The sequence below is a fragment of the Artemia sp. Qi Xiang Cuo genome, chromosome 16 (assembly GCF_049724085.1).
Source record: "Artemia sp. Qi Xiang Cuo chromosome 16, ASM4972408v1, whole genome shotgun sequence".
NCBI lineage: Eukaryota > Metazoa > Arthropoda > Branchiopoda > Anostraca > Artemiidae > Artemia > Artemia sp. Qi Xiang Cuo.
In genome coordinates this window covers 55,326,630-55,348,169 of record NC_142809.1, presented here as the reverse complement: position 1 = coordinate 55,348,169, position 21,540 = coordinate 55,326,630, and the positions used below count along the sequence as shown (strand labels likewise).

The following is a 21,540-nucleotide window of genomic DNA, read 5'->3' as shown; positions in this document are numbered from 1 at the left end:
CAAATCATAGATTTTAGATACCACTTACTTACAAAAGACTAAGAAATCTGGCGATGAAAAGTCGAAACTAGCAAATTACACATCCCAAACTATTGGTTTCAGACAACCTTCACCTACGAAATACTAGAAAACCTTAGCTCAGAAAAGCCTGAAATAGCAAACTATACATCCAAACTAATAATGTTCTGACAACAAATACCTATGAAAGGCTAAGAAACCTAACTCAGAAAATTCAAAAATAGCAAACTATACACCCCAAATCATAGGTTTTAGACACCATACACCTATGAAAAGACTAAGAAATCCACCTCAGAAAAGCCCGAAATAGTAATTTACATATCCCAAATAATAAGTTTCAGACAGCATTCACCAACAAAATACTAAGAAACCATAGTTCAGAAAAGTCTAAAATAGCCAACTACTCATTACAAACCCGAAGTTTCAGACAACAAACACCTATGAGTGACTAAGAATCTTAGCTCTGAAAAGTCAAAAAAGCAACCTACACCTCCTAAATCAGGTTTCGTGAAATATACTAATTGCATCCTTTTTTGAATCTGAGAATTACGGCTCACTGAGCCCTTCAAAAGCCCGCCTATATAAATTGGCCTAATTTCTTATTTTTAAGCGTTTCTGTTCTTTTCTGGTTTTAATCTGCATTGTGCACGCCGTGTTTGATGCATTTAATGTATTAACGGTATTTTTTATCTTTCCATATCCTTTTACGATAGCTGGTATTTATCACACACCCAGAAAAAACAGTCCACGGAAAATAACCCCCACGGAAAATATCCCTGAGACAAGACATGGGCAAATCCCCCCTCCCTCCACCGAACGATATGGTCAAAATGCTATTCACTTTAAACATAATCAAGCAATGTTTGTTTTTCTTAAACTCACCCCCCTTACTTTTCATACGAAGAAACATTTTGTTTTCACCTAAGAATGATGGTGATAGAAATGAGTCATGGCCCCCTCCCCCTGTTGTACATGTCGTGAATATATTGTTCTATCTTAATTTGAAAATAACGAGATTTCACCGGTTCTGCAAAATAGCACATTGTGTCTGCGCCTAATTATTACAATTGCCTCAAAGTGTTTTAATTTTGACCGAGAAACAGTTCATTTTGACTTTGGCTGCTGCGTTTGTAAACACAGAGGGGAAAGGATGACAGCTAATTATAGGCCTCGTACCGGAGAGCCGTGTATCAAAACCAGGTTCGGTTAATAACACCAGTGACGGAAGTCAATGATCGTTTTTAGCTAGGATATAGACACTTAAAATTGCATAAATTTAACGAAAGAAAATTATTTATTTTTGCTAGAATTAAGGTCGTAAAAAGAGGGGGACGGAAGGATGGGGTTTACGTAACGAAAAAAGAGCGTATTTTACACTTTTTATCGAGTATAAACATCATATAGGGACGTTGGTAGAGGGGGGGGGGCTTACCCGAATAGAGGAGAGGGGGACCACGGAAAACAATTTTATTTTGAAAATAAAAAATGAAAACAGAACTTACATTGCTAATTGTGGCTGCCAAGGCTTCAAGTTCATCAATAATTTCATATGTTCTATCCATTGTGTCACAATACTGTCTTAGAATTGAATGGGGGCACATGGTGGGCCTTTGGGGCACTGGGAGAGCATTGGGGGGGCCGGAGGGACTTTGGGGGACCGGTGGTCCGGGGGGGCACAGGGAGGGCCTGTAGGAGTCCGGAGGTACTTTTGGGGCCGGGTGGTGGGCCTTTGGGACCCCGTTGGTCCTTTGGGAGCTCGATGGGCCTTGGGGGGGGGGCCCCTGGGAGGGCGTTGGGGTGCCTGGGGGACATTTGGGGACCGGTGGAGGGCCTTTGGGACCCCGTTGGTCCTTTGGGAGCTCGATGGGCCTTTGGGAGGGACCGGGGATGGCCTTTGGGGGTCTGGGTGGGCCTTTGGGGGCGCCGGTGGCCCTTTGGGAGCTTGGGGGGCCTTTGAGGGTCCGGGGGGGCAGTTGGGGGCCTGGGGGACATTTGGAGACCGGTGGAGGGCCTTTGGGAGCTTGGGGGGCTTTTGAGGACCGGGGGCTTCCTTCGGGGTTGGGGTAGGAGGATTGGAACCCTTTGGGGTTGGGTTAGAGGACCTCACAACACTGTTCAAATGAAACTTGTGTGTTATAACGACCACACTCAAATTCTCTTCTAAAATCTCTTCAAAAATCTTCTTTTAAAATGTCTCTATCTGTTTCGCCGAAATAGTTCCAAAACCTGTCTAAAACGGTTTCGCCCAAATAATCACTAAACGCAAATTCAGCGTGTTCCTCTGTTATTGGCATCTCTGCGCTAACGCATTTCAAATTAATAGGAAACCTTTTCGCGCGCTAAAACAATTCATCGCTAAGATGTTTCTTGCCTAATTATTTCCATGGCCTGTGGTTATTAATATCCTTTGGAGTTCGACCAGTAGAACTGTTCCCGAGGCAAAGATATTAATGATTTGAATCTATTCCTGGAGAAATGTTTCTAGGCGGAAATTTTTAAAGTCTGACACATGATGTCATTGATTGATTGATCTGTCAAGAAATGGAAAATTAATTTGTTGTTTCTAAGGGGAATTAATGATTCACGATAGGTGGATTGAGGTCGACAGCACAGGTGTCCTGACTCGTGACAGCACCACGTGGCTTATGGTTTTCTCAGTGAGAAAGTTCGTGTTTTTCAAATTATCACTGAGAAAACCATAAAACAGACATGAATTGCTGTTGACATCCATAAATGTGACAAAGTTCATGTTTTTCAAATTCTCACTGACAAAAACCATAAATCATCCATAACCATCCATCAAAACAACCATAAATGTGACAAAATTCCTGTTTTTCCAAGTGAGAAAATTCCTGTTTTTCAAATTCTCACTGACAAAAACCATAAAACATCCATAATTTGATGTTGACATCCGAGAAAAACATCAAATAAATCGAACAACACCCATATCCATCCATGAAAACAACCATAAATGTGACAAAATTCATGGTTTTTCAAGTGAGAAAATTCCTGTTTTTTCATTCTCACTGAAAAAACCATAAACCACGTGGTTCTCGTGCCAATATATGATGTTAAAAAAAGTGGTAGGTGGCAGCAGGGGTGAATCATGGGACCTCCTGACCCCTCTCTACTTCAGTATATGAAGGGGTTGCCCCTCCTCAATGTCTTGCTCTTTGTGCTAAAGTTTAACTGTTTGTCCGATTTTTTTTTTTTTTTAAACAACTTCTGAAACACAAGCGCCGTTGAAATAGAATTGGAAGGTTTTTTAGAAGTGCTAAAACTTTGTGTAAATTTTTCAACTGAAATTTTTAAAGTCTGACAGATGATGTCATTGATTGATTGATCTGTCAAGAAAGGGGAAATTAATTTGTTGTTTCTAAGGGGAATTATTGATTCACGATAGGTGAATTGAGGTCGACAGCACAGGTGTCCTGACTCGTGACAGCACCACGTGGTTTATGGTTTTCTCAGTGAGAAAGTTCCTGTTTTTCAAATTCTCACTGAGAAAACCATAAAAAAGACATGAATTGCTGTTGACATCCATAAATGTGACAAAGTTCATGTTTTTCAAATTCTCACTGACAATCTATTCCTGTCTAATTTCTGACTAATTCTGTTTGTTTTGAGTTTTAATGTTGCTGATGCTCCTTACTTTCAGTTGAAAATCTTTTTTTTTTATTTGATTTCTGATCGTTCTTCAAATAATGCCAGTAAATCTGGATTACCCTCCATAAAAAATTCCCTCCCCTCACAGGAAACTCCTCCGTGGATATTTCCTCCCGCGTAAAATATATTCCCCTTAAATTCCTTCCGGACAATTCCATCCTCACTTAAAATTCTTCCCTCCCTCCTTAAAATTCCTTGCAGAAAATTCAACCTAGATTCTCCTTAGTATACTTTCATTTTAAAAAGACTTATATTCCAATAGGTTTTCCAATCACTCTGGAAGTCCCCCCTCCGTGAAAATTATTTCCAGGTAATCCAAACACGTTGAAAATTTCCCCGAACAATTCCCCCGGAACATCTCCACATGCAAAATTGAGCAGACAAATAGAAAGTAAAACTAATAAAATGAACTTCATATAGAAATTCTCTAAAATCACCCAAATGTAAAATTTCCCCCTGTAAAGTTCACCCCTGGAAATTTCCCTCCATACAGAAAATTATCTTCATCGAAACCCACCTGAGTCCCCCCCCCCAATGTCTATACTTCTCAAAGAAAAATCCTACATTTAGACAATGGCCAAATTTTATAACTTAAAGACCTATTCCCAGGGGCTGGGGGGAATTCATGTGCATATTTTGTGGACTTTTTAACTATGTTGAACAAAATGGCTATCCCAAAATTTTGATTGTACGATTTTGGGGGGAAATGGGCGTGGAAGGGAGGGGGGGCTAGTTGACCTCCAACCTTTTTGGTCATTTCAAAAGGGCACTAGAACTTTTAATATCCATTCAAATGAGCCCTCTCCTAAATTTCTAGGACCTTTGACTCAGTAAGATGACCCCTGGAGGGAAAAAACAATAATAAACGCGCATCCATGATCTTTCTTCTGACAATAAAACAAAATTCCACATTTTTGCAGATATAACCTTGAAACCTCTACAGTATTCTCCGGTACTCTGAACGTGATGGTATCATTTTCATTAAGATTCTTTGACTTTTAGGGGATGTTTCCTCCCTTTTTCGAAAATCCGACAATTTTTCTCAGGCTTGCAGCCAGTTGTGGGTAACACTAAGCTTAATGAATCTTATATATTTGGAATCACCATAATACGTCCATTATTTTGATAGTTCTATTGATATCAAAATTCCGTTTTCAGTTACTATTGAGGCGTGTCGCTCCTTACTTACAGTTTGTTACCACGAACTGTTTGATGCCAAGCTAATGGCCTTTCAAGTTTCTTTCAGGTGAAAATGCGTAAAATTCTGAATAATTTTTTTTAAATATCATCAGGGGGATTAGGTTGTAAGAAATGCCAAGATGGGGTATGACCCAAAATCAGTTGGGAACTCTTGCTCTAGACTCTAGAGATAAAGAGCATTGTTTAGAGTACAACTGACAATTGAATTCACTTATTTGAAAGGAAATTAAAGAAGGATTGTTTCAGCTATAAATCTAAGGAAGTGCAAAGATGTGAAACGTGGAAAATTGTCAATTCTGTGACTTAACCATGTGCATGAATCTTATGCCGAGGCCACATTATAGTCACACTTGACGATAAAATCAAAATGCCGCACCACTACAGCGTAAAGTATTTACACCATTCGTAATTTCTCGAGTTGAACATTCTTCAACTTTCAAGCATAAAATTCTTGATTGACCAATCAGAGTCGACATTTAATGCATAATTTGTTGAAACTAAAAAAAATGGAAGCTTGGAACAACAAATTTTCTATCTGTAACAGAAACCTGACAAAAGGTAAGAAAATTTAGTATTTGTAGAGAACAGTTGGAAGCTAATTAGTGTTGATGCAGACTTTTTAAACTGATTTCTTGTAATTTTTATTTTCCGCTTTTGAAATACAATTGTGGCGCTAAAATCAAGAAAACCCTATGCACTTTATAGAATTTTGCTTTACCTTATCGACGGATGTGACTATGGTGTGGCTTGGCAGCCAATCCCAATGATTCAACTCCCTTGACAGGATTGTACCTCATTATGGCCAAAGTATCTTGGCCTACATTCTCAATAATATCTAGCAACTGTTTATGTTTGATTAAGTTTTGTCTAACAAGTGGTGTCTTTATCTTCATGGGTCATTAATTTTTTGAGGCCTTGACGTGAGATTTAGGTGTATATACTCGTACTAAATAATTCTATATATTTATTTTTGTACAAACCATCTTTCATACGTTTTTTCCACTGATTTTTTTTTCAGTGAAAAAAATATAAATAAATAACAAAAGCAGATTTCCAGCATTCTGTAAATCCACGACAATTTTTCATTTTTAGAATGGGCATAGGATTTGACATACAGGGTACATCGTTATTCCGTTCCCTATATGTTTTTTTCTCTTTTTTATGATCTAATAAAAGCCATTGCCTGCATTTAAAAAATGTTATTGATGTCTTCAGCGCTGAACTGACTCCGTAAATATCTTATTTGCGAAAAGGGATAGTTGTTGCTTACTCTTCTTTACGCTCTCTTCTGTTTTTACTTTCTTCTTTATAATCTTTTTAGTATGTGCTGGCTTCAACAACAAACTTGTAATAGATCTAATATGTCCCAATTTGGCATGTTGAGGATATACAGTCAATTTGCATATCTTTTTCAGATCCCGCTAATCTCAGACTTGCCAGTTGGAGAAAATTTGCAAGATCATCTTGTAGTTCCACTAAGAGTTTCAATCAAAAAGCCCTTAAGCATCAATGCCTATAAAATAAAATCTTTTGGAACTATAGCTAAATATCTTGTCTTCGGAAGAGGTATGCATCAAATTTTATACACAGAAGCAATAATATTAGGCTACGCAGCGATTTTAGATATTTCTGGTTAACGGTTGCACATACAATAAATAGTTCACAATAAAAGAAAACTTACAAAAAAATACTATAAAGTTTATTTTATAAGAAAAATAATATGGAAAAAGTGTACCAAAAGAGCTATCAAAAGCCTCGTATACAAAGCTACAAGTAAAAAAAAAGTGACAAGTTTTTTGGTGAAAAAATTATATATGTGCCCACCCTTTTTTTTCTTATCAAATGATGTCCCTAGTCCCTCGCTCTGGCAACCTAAATCGAGTTTTGCACTGAAAATTAAGTATTTTAGTCTATAACTGTATTTCTTTGGCTTGCAGTTTATTGTATTGGTTGTTGTTTATGCGTGTCTGTGTAAATACATTTTTATAGTTGATTAATTCAGGGAAATATTTTTTTTGTTCTTTCCATTGCTCTGTAATTCAATTTATACTAGGCTTGTGTGTTAGTAGAGAGGAGAGCTGGGATCCTCATCAGAGTTCCCCGTGTTATTGATCTTTTCCTAGCTTTATATATTTTTACAGGTCCAAGAATCACACTACGAATTTCTTATCCAGAAGAATCATCTTAATACAGGAAATATTTTTGCATGCGTGATGGCAGTTTCTAACGAGAGTTTTTTTTTAATCCATGGGTCTTAAAATTTAGGAATTTTTCAAAGATGTTTCTAGATGACTACCGGTGTAAATTTTACTGAACACTTTTAGCGGGGGAATAATTAACATACTAAAAAACGCTTGCTTCTACTAAGCAGAAGTAGCTGTGGCTGACGGAGGTGCATACACTCTTTTACCTTGCTGGGCTCAAAGCTTTTTATTCCCACGAAAAAATTGTGCACCATATGTTCTTTTAGAGCCTAATTTTAGTACTAACAAGAATTTATATAATTTTGATTGTTCGCCCATTAAGTATTTATTAAATTGTTGATTATACTGATGCAGAACTTATGTGCCACTTTTATTAATTAAGATTTTTTACAAGAAATTTTGTTTAGTTGTGTAGAAACTCCTTAAGAAATTTTATGAATCCCAAGACCAGGGGCGTTGTTTGGGGGGGGGGGGGGCGTTGTTTGGTTTTCTCCCCTATAATGTGGAGAAAATATTATAAATCCCATGCCCCTTGACAATCCGGATATGGACCCCTCTTACCCCCCCCCAATAAAAATTCTGGAGATTCGCCCCTGGCCAGGGCCCATTTATTTAAAATCAATATTTTAATATCCTCTGCTGTTATCCCTTTTATGTTGAATCGGTGTTAAAAACCGTCCTCAAACATATAAAAATGATCCTACAGTTAGAAACAAAAATCTTCTAAATAAGAAAATCTGAGCTTAAATCTTGCACCTGAAAATATGTGTATGTCTATATCATAGGCAGCGCGCTAGCGCTGCCTAAGTAAAGAACGATGTGGGCACAATGTGTTTTTTTTTTTCTTCAGTCGGGCACTTCGTATCGAAGGAGTTGTCTTAGAAACTTCGGAAGTGGTTCATTCAATTGGAAATTGGAGGGGCTAGTGTGCTTTTTACTAGTCTGAAGTGATTGGGGGGCAGCTAGCCCCCCCGCGCCCATCATTCCCAAACACATCCAAACAAAAATTTGAGATAGCCATTTTGGTAAGATTAGTTGATTTCAAGAAAGAAAATATGTCTTTGAGGAGGTCACTCCCCACAACCCTCACGGCAAGGGTTTTAAGTTATGCCCTGGTGTCTTTTAAGGTTTTTATCGAAGGCGTCGTCGTAGAAACTTCAAGAAAGGCTCTTTCGATTGGAAATTCAAAGGGATATTGCCCTTTTTAATAGTCAAAAGTGATTGGAGAGCAACTAACCCCCCCCCCACGCCCATCCGTCCCCCCAACACATCCAATCAAAATTTTTAGATAGCCATTGTGTTCAGCGTAGTTGATTTCCACATAGAAAATATGTTTCTGAGGAGGACATTCCCCCACAATTCTCAGGTCAAGGGTTTTAAGTTATGCGCTGGGGGCGTATAAGGTTTTTATAGAAGGGTTCGTCGTAGAAACTTCAAAAGAGGCTCATTCAATTGTAAATTGAGATATCTAGTGCCCTTTATAATAGTCGAAAGTGATTGGAGGTCAACTAGCCCCCCCCCCCCCGCCCATCATTCCCCCAAACACATCCAATCAAAATTTTGAGATAGTCTTTTTGTTCACCGTAAATGATTTCCACATAGAAAATATGTTTTTGAGGAGGACACTTCCCCACAACCCTCAGGGCAAGGGTTTTAAGTTATGCCCTGGGGGCATATAAGGTTTTTATAGAATGCGTTGTCGAAGAAACTTCAAAAAAGGTTCATTTGATTGTAAATTGAAAGGGCTATTGCCCTTTTTAATAGTCAAAAGTGATTGGAGGGCAACTAGCCCCTCCCACGCCCATCATTCCCCCAGACACATCCAATCAAAATTTCGAGATAGCCATTTTGTTCAGCGTAATTGATTTCCAAATAGAAAATATGTTTTTGAGGAGGACACTCCCCCACAACCCTCAGGGCAGGGGTTTTAAGTTATGGCCTGGGGCATATAAGGTTTTTATAGAAGGCGTTGTCGCAGAAACTTCAAAAAAGGCTCTTTTGATTGGAAATTCAAAGGGCTAGTGCCATTTTTAGTAGTCGAAAGTGTTTGGAGGGCAACTAGCCCCCCCCCCCACGCCCATCATTTCCCCAAACAGATCCAATCAAAATTTTGAGATAGCCATTTTGTTCAGCGTAGTTGATTTCCATATAGAAAATATGTTCCTGAGGAGGACACTCCCCCACAGCCCTCAGGGCAAGGGTTTTAAGTTATGCCCTGGGGGCATATAAGGTTTTTATTGAAATCGTTGTCTTAGAAACTTGAAAAGAGCTTATTCGATTTGAAATTCAAAGGGAAAGTACCCTTTTTAATAGTCGAAAGTGATTTGAGGGCAACTAACCCCCCTCTCACGCCCACCTTTTCCCCAAGCACATCCAATCAAAATTTTTAGATAACCATTTTATTCAACGTAGTTATAATTTCTGGAAATTAGGTCTTTAAGGATGACAAACCCTCCCCCCACAGCCCTCAGGGCAAGGATTTTAAGCTATGCCCTGGTGCAAATGCAGTTCTTGTTGAAACCACTGTCTTAGAATCTTCAGAAGGGCTCATTCAGTCGAGAAAGTAAAGGAAAAGTGGATATTCTAATTCCTCAAAGGGATTGGATTGCAACTAACGCCCCTCTCACACCCACCATTTTCCAAAACACATCTAATCAAAATTTTGAGATATCCATTTTGTTCAACGTAGTTGCACGTACTGGAAATTAGGTCTTTTAGGACGATAACCCCCTCAGAGCTCTCAGTGTAAGGGTTGTAAGTTATGCCCTGAGGGCATATAAGGTTTATATAGAAAGTTGTTGTATGAATCATAGCCAGCAGGATCGCGTTGCCTAAGTAAAGAACGGGGACACTCGAGAACGAGACAAGAAACGGGGACTAAGCAAAGAGGAGGACACTCCCCCACAACCCTCTAGGCAAGAAGTGACTTGTGCCCTTTTTAATAGTCGAAAGGGATTGGAAGGCGACTAACACCCCTCTGACGTCCACCATTTCCCCAAACACATCCAATCAAAGTTTTGAGATAGCTATGTTGTTTAACGTAGTTGAAAGTTCTGGAAGTTATGTCTTAGAGGATGACAACCACCCTAACAGACCTTAGGGTAAGGGTTGTGATTTATGCCCTGGGGGCATATAAGGTGTTTATAGAAACCGTTGTCGTTTCCAAAAGGGCTCATTGGATTGGAAATCGAAAGGCCTAGTGCCCTTTTTAATATTCGAAATTGATTGGAAGGCTTGACATTTTTACAATGTTTTAGAGGTAATTACTTGGCAAAAAAAAAAAAAAAAAGAGAGAGAGAGAAGAAGAATAAGAAAAAGACTGTCATCCTACACCAGCAATTGAGACAAATGTGCACTTGAACGAGGTTCAAGTGCACATTTGTAAAGTATCGAAAGTTTACACATAGTAAAGATCGAAGTGGGTATAATGTATTAATTTTTTGTTGTTGTTGTTGTTCAGACCAGGGCACTTCGTATCGAAGGAGTTGTCGTAGGAACTTCGAAAAGGGCTCATTCGATTGAAAATAGAAAGGGCTGATGCCCTTTTGAATAGTCGAAAGTGAATTGAGGGGAACTAATCCCCCTTCCACTCCCACCCTCCCACAATAACCCGCCCTTTTCAGCTCTGAAAATTTAACCAAATCAAAATAGCGTAAACTACCACAAATCACCATCGACAAATAAATGAAACCCAAAACGAACAGAAATTACAATTGTTAACCGAGTCAAACTCAAAACAAGCAGAAATTAACACAAGTTGGGTGCAAAACCCATATGCCTTCCCAACGCCAGAACAAATTTGCACTTTACTGAAAAAATACAAATGAATGTGCATTGTCAGTTTAATATACATATACTGACATTTAGTAATCAAAATTTTAATATTATTTGATTATTAAAGTTATAAAAGTAAAAACATTTATATTTTTTCAGTAAAGTGCAAATTTTGTTCTGGCCTTGGGAAGGCATAGGGGTTTTGCGCCCAACTAATGTTAATCTCTGCTCGTTTTGAGTTTGACTCGGTTAATTAATTTAATTTCTGTTCATCTTGGATTTCATTTATTTATCGATGCTGATTTGTGGTAGTTTCACACTTGGTAGATTATTTTATTTTATTTTTGCTCATTTTTTGTTTAATCGAGTTCTTTACTTTTCTTTGAAAGACTCATTTTGTGGAAAAAAGTTTTTTAAATTAATTTAGGAAAAAATAAATGTCTGGTAAAAAGTAGATCTTAGGCGTTCTCACTACTGGTATGTCTGAAAGTGAAAAAAGCGATTTAATTATTTTTAAATTAAGTTTAAATTGCAAGGTTTCTTAGCGTCATCTGGCATTGATGGATCTCTAATAACCTCCACGAAGCTAATGAATTCCATGTCACAAGACAACTTTGGCCTAATGTCGCTGCTATTCAATATGGGTTCTATTGACGCAAAATCTTACACTGAAGCTTCAAACATTCCTCTAGAAGTGAGTATCGAGTTAACCATTCTGACAATAGCATTTTGCCAATTAAGTCAACAAAAATAAGTTAATTTCAATAAATCCACTTCAAATTTTGCTTAGTAGACCTTATAAAAAAGAACATCTTAGAGAAGTTGGCATAAAAGAATAATATTTATGAATCATTTGTTGTTTTCTTCCGTTTTTATTTTCCTGGTTAAATTAAGCTTCTTAGCTTTTATTCACATTGAAATTTTCTCAAAGAAAGCTATTGACCTAAAAAACAAAAAATTGTGAAGGGCAAAACCAAAGTAAGCATTCAGCCTCTAAAACAAAACAGAAAAAGGAAAAACAGTAATTTAGACAAAGACTTCTTCCAAGATGCCTTCAGTGCTAAAGACTGTTCGAAGAAAAAAAAGTACAAAACGAGCCTTCAAGATCAGAAAATAGAAGATCCTCCTAAATACTTCTAATCGATGCAAAGAAAATCCAAAAGCTTAAAAAAACAAAACAAAACCAGGATGAGCCTCCTTTCCGCGACAGAAGTAAAAAGGTTTAGAATATCTGTTATCGACAACTTATAGAAAAAATAAATACCAAAAATCACCCATAAATTAAACCAGTGACGCATGAACTTGATCAAGAGAAAAGACTTTGTTGGTAAAGCTTTAGTTCTGAATAAATTAATTTCCAAACACATATATATTTTTTAAATTAGTTCTTGATCAGCTGCTCAAAATATTTGCCACCAAAAATCTCGTACATAATTCTTTTTTTTTGCGAGAGAAATCTTTTGGAATTTCTCTCGCAAACCAATTCTCAACTGGGAATTGGTACTTTTTTTATATCCCAAGCTTCGAAATTTATATCATTGCAAAAGTAATTAGAGCTAATTCTTGGCTTCCTAAGTGGTAATATTAGAAAAATGGGCTATGACAAAGACATCGAATATTTTTTATTGAGAGAAAAAGTGAGTATTTTTGGCCAAACAAAGGACAAACAAAACGGAAATTCGACAATAAGCCGTCTGGTTATTTCATCTAATACTAATCTAAAAACCACAGTATCAGTTTTCCAAATTAATTTTGCCATCAGAAGAAATAAAACTACATCCCTAAGCCCGTCTCATACAAATAAGATTATAACTCACGCACACCAGACTAGTGTTTTTTCTGCAACCAACGAAAAATCAGGCTATCCGTCTCTTGAGCAATTCTAAAAGAAAGAGACTCCGAGATGGAAATATGAAAATTAAGACCTTTTTGACCTTCTAACCAGTTTTGGAATTAGTGCAGGGGTTATTGTCTCATAATTAAATAATAATAAAAAAAATGTCGACTGAAAGTAATGAAAAATGTTACAACTTAAAACAAACAAAATTTTTTCCATCTATGGGGGGGGGGCATCATCTACCCTTGCTCTTTACGCTAAACATTCTTAAACTTCTTTAAAAACATTTTAAATCCAAATTCATTGGCCCTTGTGTCTGAGAAGTCTTTCTCAAAGAATTGTAACAAAACTTCAAGACTTTAGCGTAAATATTTTTTGAATCAGTTTCATTTCGTTTTGAAATTGAAATAGTTTTATTTTAGTTAATTTAATATGAACAATTTGTAATTTGCATGGTTTTCGACCCTTGCCATGTGGGTTGTTTAATCTGATCATGCTCAAAGGTTTATTTATTGGAACTTTCGGCTATTCCGGAACCCAATTTTCTCAAAATTCCAATCAGATGTCTTTGATAGGAGGGCTAGGTAGCCAAAAAAGCACAGGTAGCTAAGTCACTACCATGGGATTGGCTCCGATGTCTAGCTTAAAAAAAAAATACATAAATAAAGACTTTGATTCAAATAAAAAAACTGGCAATATTCCTATAAATCCAATTTGCGAAAACTTAAAACACAGAGGATCAAGTACTGTTGTATTTCATTTTAAACAACTTTCTTTTTACCTTACTAATAAAATATTTCCCAACCTAAATTTGAATAGTTTTCCCTTTTTTCTGGCTTGGATTTTTTGTTTGTTGTTAGAGTGTTTATTCTACTTTGTTAGCTTTCACTTCAAAAGTATAATTTGTTTTTTGATGTTGTTTTCTTTTGTTTTGTTTTTAGTACAGAGGACGGCTTAGTTGAGGTTCTAGCCGAAATATCTGATTTTTTTTCGCTTTGTTTTATCAACTGGCTGAAAATCACCCTCGTTTACTTGGTTTCTTTAATTATTTTTATATTTTTTCGTTTTTTTACAAGAACAATTTATCTCTTAGCAAGGTTTATTATCATGAAATAAACCTTTATAACAAGGCTCTCTGATATGCTGAATCTGACGGCTTGATTTTGATTAAAATCGCATGGTGTTTGGGAGGTGTTTTGTCCCTTTTTCAAAAATCAGGCAGATTTTTTCAGGCTCGTAGCTTTTGATGATAATGAATGAAAGATAATTCAAGATAATGGATTCTAGATATTTGTAATCAACATAAAATCCATCTCTTTTGATACATTATCTGCTATCAAAGTTTCTTTTCTTAGAGTTTTGGCTACTATTGGGCCGAGTCACTCCTTACTCACAGTTTGCTACCACAAACCATTTGACATAAAGTTAAGTCATCTTATTAGAATTCTTGTTTCTTGCCATATTTTAATTTTTGATGAATATTGTCAAAATATCTCTTTCAGTCTTATCAAAAGTGGTTTCCTGGTGCAAATGATGAAAATGCAGAGGGTTTCATTATGTTGTCCATATGTCTGAATCCCAAGTCAAAAGGGAAAGTTATGCTAAAATCAACTGACCCACTAGATCCACCTTCCATAGACCCAAATTATTTAAATGACGAAGAAGACATTAGGTGCCTAATTGAAGGTAACTTTTAGCTAAAGAATTAGGTGAGGTAAAATCTTCCCGTGGTTAAATTCCCGGATTTTCTTTTAATTGCCTACCAAATACGTTTTTTTTTAATTTTATAGATATCCTCAAACATGAAGACTCGATTTTTGTTATGCATTTAAAAAATTCCTTCTTTACAGTAGAATTATTATAGGTCATAGTAACTATTTACTAATCAACACAAATTATGGAGCAAAATGAAATTGAATTCAATTGTTCTAATCATGGTAAGAAGATGAGTAGTCAAAAATTGTGAAATGACCTGGTCAGATAATTGTTAAAGAATAACCAATACAAGAAACGATGGATATCAGAAAAAGAGATTTTACGGCCGCAATATAAGATATTTTGGTCATTTTTTTGGCTTAGGTTATTTATTTATTTATTTTCTTTTGCTTTTTTTCTCACCAAGAATGAATTTATAATGCCAAATATTCTCAATTAAAAAAAGGAAATATTTGGTAATGTACTGTATACATTCTAGAGCTGTATCCAGGCTTTAGATGGGGATGGAAAATGGGAAGCAATTGATCTGGTAGCAATTGTCATATTTGGAAAGAATGGTGAATGACGAATCGAAATGTTATCTTTATCTCTTAGCTGACAAATTCATTACACATTCAATAAATTTAATTAACCTTAAAACAACAGAATGGAGCAATAATTATATAATATTGGAAGGGAAAAAACCCTGAAAGCTCAATGATGACCAACGTCATTACTTATTCTTGGTTAGAGTAGGGTTGTGTTTTATGTACTTTTCAGGCGATGCCTACGCAGGAATCTTTTTAGAGAGAGGAGTAGCTTTACCAAATAAAATAAACCTCTAAACGGCTTGAGTGTCATTTGTATTTCATTGAAAACGATGTGTATTTTGAACAGTGTAGTTTCTATTTATCAAAGCATCAATAAAATAAGTTCATAAGTTTATTCTTTCACATTCACAAACATAAAAATAAATTAAACAACACTTTCGCGCTGGAGAAAACCTATGAGGGTTTGCGGTCGCGCGAAAGTCCACGTAACTACTTACCTATTAACTGAACTTTTTACTTAGTCCTCAACTATTTAATTAGATGAATTATAAATAAATTATAAATAAATAGGCTATAACCTTTGTATATATATATATATATATATATATATATATATATATATATATATATATATATATATATATATATATGAAAAAACAGATAAATAAATAAATAACTGAATCGAAATTAATAATAGATAAATAAAGATATAAAAGGTAAATAATAATAAAAAATCCAGTCTCCATCACTCTTCAATATCCTACTCCCCCCACCCTATCCTCCGCATCCCACCTTAGCCCTTGCACACCCTTACCTTCCCAGTCCATCCTTACCTCTCCAAATCATCTTCCTCCCCTACCCACCCTACCAGCCATAATAAAATTCAACAATTTTCCCCCAAAAAAGTCTAATATTTTTTTTTTTTTAACTGAGGATGTGTTCCGCCGCCCTAATGCTCAATGGTAGCTCATTCCATACAGATGGACCCAGGTGTTTCATTTTGAACCTTGTCTTTTTATATGTGCAAATATGACCAGAAATTCTAAATAATCAAGAAGCATATTGTGTTATGTCCATAAGACGTTTATATTACACACCCCCCTCCACCCCCATAATCAAACGATGAAACCCAGTATCACGACGCAAATCAGTACTGCAGCTTAATAATTTCTTACTTTACCTACATTAAAGAGCTTCAGGGACCTAAAACAAGCACAGGTTTCATATACATCCTGGAAATACCTATCGATTATTTTGACAGCTTTATTTTGTAGAACTTGCACTCTTCCATAAGCCAACGAATAATATATAGTTAGAAGTATTCTTTGAGGGAGACGGTGCTGCAGACGTCGAAGTATGCCAACCCCATGGACAATATTTGATGAAGTCGTGTCACTGTGACATTTCCATGCCAGATGGAAATCAAGATAAAACCAAGGTAGCGGAGATGATCAACTTGTTGAACTGGATTACCACGTAAAGTTACCTAGCCAGACACACCCAGAGGTGTACCAACTCTACAGAACGTCATTAAAAATGTCTTGCGAATGATTACACACAGTACACTTAATGAAGTGAAAATCTCCAGCCTTTCCAATGCGAGATTCCCTTTTCTCACCAGATCCTTCGCAGATAAGGTAAACACAGTTAAAACGGTATCATCATCAAACGAGATAAGACTCGTCTAAATAAAGAGGCATGAGATCAACATAAATGAGGTAAAGCAGTGGAACTAACACTGACCCTTGTGGTACTCCACAAGTCACTGGAAATGTTGCTGAGCTCACATCATTCAACACTACTTTCAAGGATCTCCCTGCGAGATAACTTTCAAACCGCTTTTGACACTTTCCGCGGACTCCTAACGACTCCATCCGACTTAGTAGCGTTTGATAATCAACTGTATCGAATGCTTTGCGAATAACTATAAATATAGACAAAGGTGTTTCACCTCTGTCCATGCCACTGTTAATTGATTCTATAAGTTGTTGCAAAGCATTTTGTCGTCAAGTTTCCTTTGCGAAATCCGAATTGGGTCTCACTCAGCAAACCATTAGTTTGTAGGAAACTATATAGACGTTTATGAACAGCTTTTTCTAATTCGAAAACAATCGAAGGATCGAAATCAGTCGCCAGTTCTCAATATCCTTTTTAGGGCCACCTTTGTGAAGTGGTATCACTTTCGCAACTTTTGGCAGATCAGGGAAAATGCTCTTTTCAAGTGACAGGTTTATAATAAAAATAAGACACGGTAGAATATAATACATTATTGCCTTAAACGCTCGAAGAGATAAGCCGTTAACTCCCGCAGAATTTGATTTCAGAGATTTTATCATTTTAAGGAACTCATCACTTTTACACGGATCAAAGGCTAACTCAAAACCCTCGCCTCTATTATTACATATAATATGTTCCTGTTGAACCTGTTGACATCTATTTTTTACATTATTTTGCACTTTAATACCAATATTAGAGAAAAAATTACCAAACTTATTTACAATTCCAGACTTATCATCAGGGGCGAACCCTTCAAGTTTTACTTCATCACCTCCAATTTCAGCATTCCGACAGGTCACTTCATTTATCAGTTTCCATATTTCTTTCTAATTTCCTTTACGATTTGAAAACTTTTTATCATAATATTTGGCCATAGCTTTGTGAGATAATTTGTTCACTAAATTGCGTTTTTTTTTAACATTTCATGAGAACCACACTTTTATCACCTAGATATCTTTGATAAGGGATAGACCTCCACTACGTTAGACCTCCAGATCATACCTGGGTCAAACGTTTTAGGCTTATATCACCCAATCTTTGGCTTTTTACTTTGAAAATCAGAATATTTTTTTTCTGACACGGGGGGAAGGCGATCTCCTTCCAATATTTTTAAAACCTTAACTATGCACTAATATTGATCTGCCATTTTTATAAGAATGTTATCTAATTACATTTTATTTTGGGTCTCTGTTTGTTTGAATAAATGCATTTGAAGTTCAGATGTGAAATGGTTCTTTTTGCTGTTTAAAAAAATAAATAAAAACGAGACATCTAGAATCGATGTAGCCAGATTTGTTTTCTGGCTAAGGTTTCTTTGGCTCTAAAATTTTAATTGTGTTGTACTATGGGCCTGAAATTTTAAAGTAGACAAACGAGGAAAAAAGCGAATATTTCACACTAAGAATCAATGGAATCAAATTTTTTTTCGAAAAATTATGGTACTTGATGAGCTGACCTTGTTCCCCAAGTGAAAATTTTAAGTTTATTGGAACCCATTTTTGAATTTTTTTCAAAATTTAAACTGAACCCCTTAACAAGTTAATATTTGTTCCTGAGATTTTGCATACACGGCATTTTGATAACCTGGATTCACACAGTGGGTTTCGGTTTATCTCTACGCTTTCCCCAGCCACAATGCAGCATCCATTAGCCCCCTTTCGCCAAACATTCCTTAAAAGTTTTAATTTAGTAACCTAAGCTGTTCCTGAGATACTGCATGTATGCCATATTGACCACTTGGCGGAACATTGGAACTTTTGATCCATCTACCTACTTAACCGTACGTGAGTTATAAGTCTCATAGGAGTATATAGCATAGACTCGGCCACCATTCAAAATACCTTCAACATGCCTCGGAAGTTTCGGCTTAATACCCTTAACTTTACTGGGATATTGCAGGCCCACCGTTTTGACGACTGTACATTGTGTCAATTTGATTTAGTTCAACATTCTCAGAAGTTTCAACTTAGTATTCTTAACCGTTCCTTAGACGTTGCAGGTCTGCACTTTTGAAAAACTGGATACACATTGTGTCTTTTTATTGAATTTAATATCCCCCTGGACATTCACTGAAAGTTTCATCTTAATTCCCTTGGCTGTTCCAGATATACTGCAGATGTGCTCTTCTGACAACCTGGATGGACAAGGTATCTTTGGACTGGTTCATTATTCCCCTTAACATGCCCTGAAAACTTAAACTTAATACCCTCAGCTGTTCGTGAAATAATGTGGATACGCCCTTCTGGCAATCTACATGCAAGTAGTGTCTTTTTATTTAGCTCAAGATTCCCCTCATCATTCCCTGAAAGTTTAATGTTAGTACCCGTGGCCATTTTGGAAACCCAGGATTAAAAACGTCTCCCTTTCCAAATAATAAAGCTTATATGTAAACAATGGGAAACTTGCATAATTTGCAACCCTTGTCCCAGTGGCTGCGGGGTTCATTTTATCCCCAGAACAATATTTATTGGATCTTTCGACTATTTTGAACAAAATACTATCTGGTCAATACTATTTTGACCAGATGTCTTTGAGGGAAAAAGAAGTGGGCTGGAGTAGCTAGAAAGGGCATTTGAGGGGGCCGATCATCCTTTAATCACTTGTGACTCTTAAAAAGAGTACACGAAATTTCAATTTTCAATCGAATGAACCCTCTCCCAAGTTTCTACGACTGGTTCTTCTATACAAAGTGGCCTGATCAAAAGAAAGAAGAAAAAACTAAAATAAACCTAAATTGCTCTTTACCTAGGCAGTGATGTGGCGCTGTCTATTGCTGCCATCTGAGTAAATTGATGACTCGCTTCCCTTGGTTTTCGGAGCTATTCAAGATGGTAAAAGGCTCAGCAAGTCTCTGGTCTTTTTGTATTTCTTTCAAATTCAGCACGAGGTGGAAAAAATATTTCATGTAATTTTAGAATAGGTGATCGGCTGTATAAATGACTTTACTGGAGCGCCATTTTTTTCTAGCAATCCGTCTGTCTTTCTTGATTGTTCGAACAAAAGCTTTCGACTCCATTGGGGCAGAAATTCAACTGCCCAGATTTGAAGATTGTGGTATTCCTGACACAGAGGAGGTGTCCTACCTAGAGTGTCTTGTCAGACACGCTGCAATTACAATGTACCATCCTGTTGGAACTGCTTTTATGGGAAAAGGAGGTGTTGTCGACGAGGACCTTAGGTAACTACATTTTTAAGGCTTACTTTTCTTTTCTTAAAGTTAAAATGGCTACAGAATATTTGATAATAGCCAAAAAGTTAATTGAAAGCCTAAGGTCTAGGCGTAAACAGGACTGGCCTATGGGTAAAGAGGGTGACGGTGTAGTTTGATCATATTTAAAAAATCTCTTTTTCGCGCCAAATTGGCTTATTAAAACAAAGAACAAAATAAATTGACAGTATATACATTTTATCTTGTGTGATTTTCTTATTCTTTGCGTTGCACAAAAAGTAAACAAATGAAAGAAAAAAAAATCATTTCTATTTCGAGATTTACTTGAACAACATAAAAAATATACCATAAATCTCTATAATTGCTCCCCTCAAGTTGTCACTCTGGGATACAGGGTAAAAAAAGTTTATAGAATAAAGTAATTGAAAAGTAGAAAGAAAACTAATCGGCAAACGGGAAGCTTGGTGACTGAAGTCACAATCAAGTGAATACTTTTTCTCATAAAAAAAAGCAATAAAAAACTACGAGTTTTCAGCTCTAGAGGCTTGTACGCATCAAGTTTGGGAGGGGGCAGATAATCGTTTTGAAAAAGACTGGTGTATATCAACACTTCTTAATTGGATCACAAAAGAAGCAGACCAGCAAAATGCTTCAGAACAATTAAAATAACTAATGTCCAAGACATCAGATAAAATGTCAGACTTTGACTTTGACATTTGTTAATGGAGGAATTAGTTCGTAGCACAAAAATGTACAAATTTTTACGTAACATTTGTCAAATATAATCTCTCTCATCCTTTTGCTCTTTTTTAGCCTTTATCCTAGTAGTGATTTATTCAATTCTTTGAAAAGTGTTTTAATCTTATTCAAAGAAAAGAAACATTGTGATGAATGCGAAGTTTGTTATTTATGTATGTGTATCTAACAAAAATCCAATTTTTTCAACACTATAATCTTAACTAGATTCTGAACAACAGTTTATTTCAGGGTCAGGAATGTTACAGGTCTACGGGTTATCGATGCCAGTGTTTTACCTTCTCTTCCTTCTGGAGCACCCAATTCCCCGATCATTTTTATTGCTGAACGAGCATCTGATATCATCTTGAAAGGAAGAATGAAAAATGACTGAAACATTATTGTACTGTCTAAATTATAATACTTTTTATTATTTGGTTTGTTTTTGTATGGGCAGAAAATACTTTTCGGTGTTTCTTTCGTTGTTTATGTTCCCAGAATTTACTTCATCTTATGAACCTTTATGGAAACAATAAGTGTCCTATGAGTTATGTCAACTGGTTTACGCATACCTCATCTGTAGTTCATATACAGGTTAGCCATTTAGTCTAGTTTTTCTTCTCTTTTTTACTCTCCTTTTTCTGTTGATTACGTTAAAGAAAAAAAAAACTAAAAAAAAAGTATTTCTCTAAAGAAAAGTGAAGCGTCACATTAAGGCAAAGACGAGCAAAAGAATGTCGAATAGTATGGCAAGCTTAAATTGAGCATAAATAACTATTAATAAATAAATGAAACCCTAAACAAACAGAAATTATAGTAATTAGTAGAGTTAAACTTAAAAATAGAAAGAGGAAGAATTACATATAAGAGTATGGCTAACACCCCTATACCTTCTAAAAGTCAGAGCGTCAAGAA

At 36.2% G+C, this 21,540-nt stretch overlaps 1 protein-coding gene across 1 annotated transcript in view; it reads left to right on the top strand.

The window, feature by feature from the left end:
- Positions 1-21,102, top strand: part of LOC148943111 (uncharacterized) — an 80,720-nt gene extending 59,618 nt beyond the window's left edge. The window contains exons 7-11 of the mRNA XM_089102438.1: positions 6,300-6,450; positions 11,399-11,556; positions 14,202-14,385; positions 19,689-19,899; positions 20,878-21,102. Of these exons, the coding sequence (XP_088958564.1) occupies positions 6,300-6,450; positions 11,399-11,556; positions 14,202-14,385; positions 19,689-19,899; positions 20,878-21,019 (846 nt within the window). The 3' untranslated portion in view covers positions 21,020-21,102. The remainder of the gene's footprint in view (positions 1-6,299; positions 6,451-11,398; positions 11,557-14,201; positions 14,386-19,688; positions 19,900-20,877) is intronic.
- Positions 21,103-21,540: the final 438 nt, after the last annotated feature.